The sequence below is a fragment of the Pundamilia nyererei genome, unplaced genomic scaffold (genome assembly GCF_000239375.1).
Source record: "Pundamilia nyererei isolate P.nyererei 1_Seehausen unplaced genomic scaffold, PunNye1.0 scaffold01224, whole genome shotgun sequence".
NCBI lineage: Eukaryota > Metazoa > Chordata > Actinopteri > Cichliformes > Cichlidae > Pundamilia > Pundamilia nyererei.
The window spans coordinates 1-4,632 of NW_005188625.1; the positions used below are offsets into that span (position 1 = coordinate 1).

The 4,632-nt window shown below is 38.8% G+C and overlaps 1 protein-coding gene across 1 annotated transcript; it reads right to left on the reverse strand.

Moving 5' to 3' along the window:
* Positions 1 to 1,590: 1,590 nt before the first annotated feature.
* On the reverse strand, positions 1,591 to 4,121 carry LOC102196050 (ADP-ribosylation factor-related protein 1). The gene is made up of 3 exons (XM_005755329.1): positions 3,760 to 4,121; positions 2,869 to 2,956; positions 1,591 to 2,539 (listed from the first exon to the last, which is right to left on the reverse strand). The coding sequence occupies exons 1-3, from the start codon at positions 3,868 to 3,870 to the stop codon at positions 2,448 to 2,450; spliced, it is 291 nt and encodes a 96-aa protein (XP_005755386.1). The 5' UTR covers positions 3,871 to 4,121; the 3' UTR covers positions 1,591 to 2,447.
* Between the last annotated feature and the right edge of the window lie 511 nt (positions 4,122 to 4,632).

Below are 4,632 nucleotides of genomic sequence, written 5' to 3' on the forward strand. Positions count from 1 at the left end.
GTGAATTTTGTGTATCGTTGCACCCCTAATATATATATATTTCTGCGGTCTTAAAGAAGGCCCAACAGCGTCTCCACTTTCTGAGAATCCTCAGAAAAATGGACCTGAACAAGGAGCTGCTGACCGTCTTCTACTGCTGCTCCATTGAAAGTGTGCTGACATATTGCATCGGTGTGCGGTTACAACAGGGCAATAGCCCTAATCAATGTAAATAGCTGACCTGACTGGATACCTCCCTGGACTTTTTTAAGGGGGAGGTAACAATGTTTGAAACAATAACAATAATATTTATATTTATAACAAGGTGCAATAATAATTAATGTGCAATAATAACAGTGTGCAATACACATACACGTATTCTTCTTTTTTATACTAAGTTAATATACTGTGTTGTTTGTTGCGTTGTGATGTGTCATATCGTATCGTGTTGTGTTATATGTAGTGCCGACGTAGGACAGTTTTTCCAATTTCATTGTACTACTGTACTATGTATGACTGTGCAATGACAATAAAGAGTTATCTTATCTTATATAAATTCACGGTTCGGTTCGGTTCGATACTTTGGTGAGACGGTTCGATATTCTTTCGATACAAAAAAAATTTGTCAGTTATTAAAATTATAAATATATATTTTAACTCAAAAGTACAGTTTTTAAATTCAATGTTGCTGAAACAACAAAATAATAAAAAAAATAAATCTATCTGATCGAGAAATCACTCATCTTTGGAAAAGAGTTCATTACAGAGAAATGGCTCTTTCCAAAATAAAAGCTATACTATACGCTTCTTCTGGGCTATATTCTCAGCAGCATATTAAACATATCAGGTCCCCATAAGGAGAATCATGTGCTAACGGCTGTCGTAGGCTACGTTCACACTGCAGGCGAAAGTGCATCAAATCCGATTTTTTTGACCCTATGCGACCCATATCCGATCATGGTGTGACAGTGTGAACGGCACAAATCCGATATTTTCAAATCCGATCTGGGTCACTTTCGTATGTGGTGCTGAATCCGATACATATCCGATGTTTCAGAAAGCGACTGCTGTTTGATGGTCATGTCGCATTAAATCCGTCTTTTACGTCACTGACACAAGACAGACTCCAATTATCAGCGCTTCCTGGCCATCCAGTGTAGATGTCAGTGAAACTGTTGGGAAGACAACGTGAACATTTTATTTGTACTGTATAATCTGCAGATTCTGACAGAAATCTGCAGCTATCCTTTGAAGCACCGCTCCTCTAAAACAGCAATAAGGATCATTATTTTGTTATTTACATTATTATGTAAATAACAAAATAACTTAAAGCAAAAAATGGGAAACGTAAAGTCCGAAGTCTTTATATTATGGCCATCAGTTAAACAATGCTGTTGGTCTGGGTCTAAGCAGAGCGCGTTGTGTGTGACGTCTTCTTTTGCGCATGCGGGCCGCTTTGAGCGTTCACACTAGAGCGCGTTTGCTGTCGCATTTTATTTGTAGTGTGAACGAGCAGACAAAAAAATCGGATTTGATCAAAAAATCGGAATTGAGCATCAAGACCTGCAGTGTGAACGTAGCCTAAATGACTCGGGTAAAGTTTGTAGCATGCGTGCTTGTTGTTTTTGTCTGCTTCCACTTCACACTTCACACTCCATTCCTGCGCAGGGTCTCAGTGATTGTCTTATTTGAGACTGCAATTCGTGACTTTGCTAAGTCATTTAGTGTCTTAACAGTTGTTCAAGGGTCTTTGGCACATCTCTCATTCATTTTCTTTCCAGAGTTTGAAATCTTTTGCTTCCTACTTCTGCAAGGCTTGTTCTGTACTGTTAAGCTCTCTTTGAATTTTTCTGTGATACTTCTGGCTCCAGTTCTTGAAACGTGGATATGCTATGGTCATTGTGTATACCCATCTCCTGCTTTGTGAGCACAACAACTTTTCTTCTCAAGTCTAAACTGATTTCTTTTGTTTCTGGCATGATGCTTTCTCAAGTGACAGCTCCAACCCTTGCCTGATATTTTAATACTCAGAATAAATTAGAACATAACCCTCTGTTTTAGCTGGATTTTACAAACTTTAAAGATAACAAAGTTAAAACACAACATTGGACACTAGTGATTCGTGTTTTGGCTCAACCAAAAAGTCAGATTTTAGGGTGCTAATAATATCAAACCTGGTAATATTTTTCTAAGAAATCTGTTATTCTGTTATTGTGTGTAAACAGAAAAACAATATGCTTTCGAAAGTATTAGCATGTGTAAAAAGGCTATGTTGAAAATCCCTTGAACAACTTGGAAAACGTTGACAAAAACTTCTGCCCTCTGCAGGTGGTAAAAGGTGTTGCCAAATATATCTGTGTGGCCTGTCCAGGTGCAGTCTATGTATGCTAAACACAGTGAAAATATTACATCTTCAAAATAGAAATACTATCTATGTTAGTGTAGAGGATGTGAAAAATTCCTTTTTTTTAACTCACTTTATCCCACAGAGACTGCAGCTCCTCCTGACCTCCCAAATCCCAGAACATTAGACGAGCCTTGCCAACATCAATTGTGCCAACTGTAAAGGAAAGCAAGAGATTCCCAAAAATGTTATAGATCAGCAGTTTAAATCAAAAACGTTCTGTGAGCTAGAAAGAAAGGTAGCATTAGAACATGAAAGATTACATAATTGCATTGATTTGTCCTTTTCTATACCATAACGGTTAAAATATGAAATTACAAATAATTCCTGCAGTTACTCATCAAAAAAGAACTAATAATCATTTTTCATTGTTAAGCAGTAATACACACTCAAAAAGCAAGCGATTCCTGCTACTTTGACAAGGCAGGAGAAAACTGTGAAGGAGGTCATGCAGAAGCAAGCCCAACACTGTTACATTCACTTACTGTTCAGGCCAACTGTAGTGGTGATCTTGGATAAAGTCATCCCCTTGTAATTCTTACTAAACTTTGTTTTGGTCTGTTCCAGGAAAGTCTACAGACACAGAAAATAAGAGTAACCATTAGACTGGTGAATTACTCAGGTGATGAGCACTGTGTAAAACAAAATTAGCTAAACTTCAGGCAGCTCATTTGCAGGTGGTGGCCACAGACCATCACGCTCTCTCTTTCTCCTGCCTGATTTTTTCACTTTTGCTAGTGTCCTTGTCTTTGACAGGATCAAGTGGGACAGTTCATTTAGAGTGGCACATTCATAAGTGATTTCTTATTGTTTATGCTCCATTAATGGCCAGATTGATAACCGTCATTTACTTTAATTTTTTCACCCACTCACTCAATCATCCAGGTAAGTTAATCCGTTCTGTAACTTGGGTTTTGTCCTATTTACTGTTCATGATTTCTTGAGACAAAGAGAGCGATAGACCACAAAGCTAACGTAAACAAGAGAACATAACACCGCTTTCAATAATAATAATAATAATGGATTGGATTTATATAGCGCTTTTCAAGGCACCCAAAGCGCTTTACAATGCCGCTATTCATTCACTCTCAATTTCACACACTGGTGGAGGCAGCTACGGTTGTAGCCACAGCAGCCCTGGGGCAGACTGACAGAAGCCAGGCTGCCATCGGCCCCTCTGGCCAACACCAGTAGGCAAGTAGGGTAAAGTGTCTTGCCCAAGGACACAACGACCAGGACAGAGAGCCCAGGGATCGAACCGGCGACCTTCCGGTTACAGATGCGATTCCCAACCCCTTGAGCCACGGTATGCACATAGCCAATGCTATGTGCATAACCCAGTTAACCAATTATATAACACAACATCACTTTGATACCGTTTTTCCGGCGTTATCCAGTCCCAGGATCAAAACGCAGTATTCATCCTTCTGGAACATGTACTTATATAATCCAGATAATAAAGTGTACATCTTGAAAAAAGTAAACATAAACAAAAACGCGTCCGTGTTCGCTAGTCCTAATGTTGGCTAGGTAGCTTAGCTTAGCTATGAGGCTAAACAAGCAACGCGCGCCACTGTGGCTTCATTATACTCCCACTAAACATGCCTGTGTGCGAGTAGGGGTAGAATAACATGTATGCACTCATAAAACAAGTCGGAAAGCCGTCGTTTAAAAGCACACTTCTACTATGATAGTCTGACCACAATGCTGTTTCTACGTGTCACGTATCTAGGAAGTGCCACTGTATGAATTATGGGAAATGAAGTACATATGGATTCTACCACATTACGTTAGGTGACGGTGTTTTAGATATAAAACGTCGTTTCCCAGGAGGAAGTTCGAAAGCGTGTTACATCATTTTAAAGAAAAACGCAACAAATATAGAATGAATTGATTTGTTCCAGTAGCTGTAGAAAGTTCAGAACCAGAGCGTTATTAAGTGAGTGCTGACAGTCTCAATAACTGTTTGTTTTTTAATGACGTTTCATCTCTCAGCCATTCAGAAGCGAGGACCTGCAAAGACAGTAAAACATTCTCTATTACAGCGTCAATTAACTTATATTAAACCCCTGACTTCATTCCTTCACCAAGCACTAAGTCATGTTTTACTTAGGGCTTAAATACTTATTCATTTAATGTAATGCAAATCATGGACTTCTTTTGTCTTTCGGGGGGTGGGAAATATTCCATCTCTCTCTGTAAGAATAAAATGACCATGTTACCATAAAAATTAGAGACTTGTTGTTTTT

Bases quoted from the DNA above. Each gene is read 5' to 3' on its own strand.
- LOC102196050 (XM_005755329.1), bottom strand. From the start codon at position 3,870: ATGTTTACTTTTTTCAAGATGTACACTTTATTATCTGGATTATATAAG. The intron at 2,957-3,759 runs GTATCAAAGTGA...CTGTGTCTGTAG, and splicing joins TGGATAACGCCGGAAAAACG to ACTTTCCTGGAACAGACCAA. The intron at 2,540-2,868 runs GTAAGTGAATGT...TTTCCTTTACAG, and splicing joins CACTACAGTTGGCCTGAACA to TTGGCACAATTGATGTTGGC.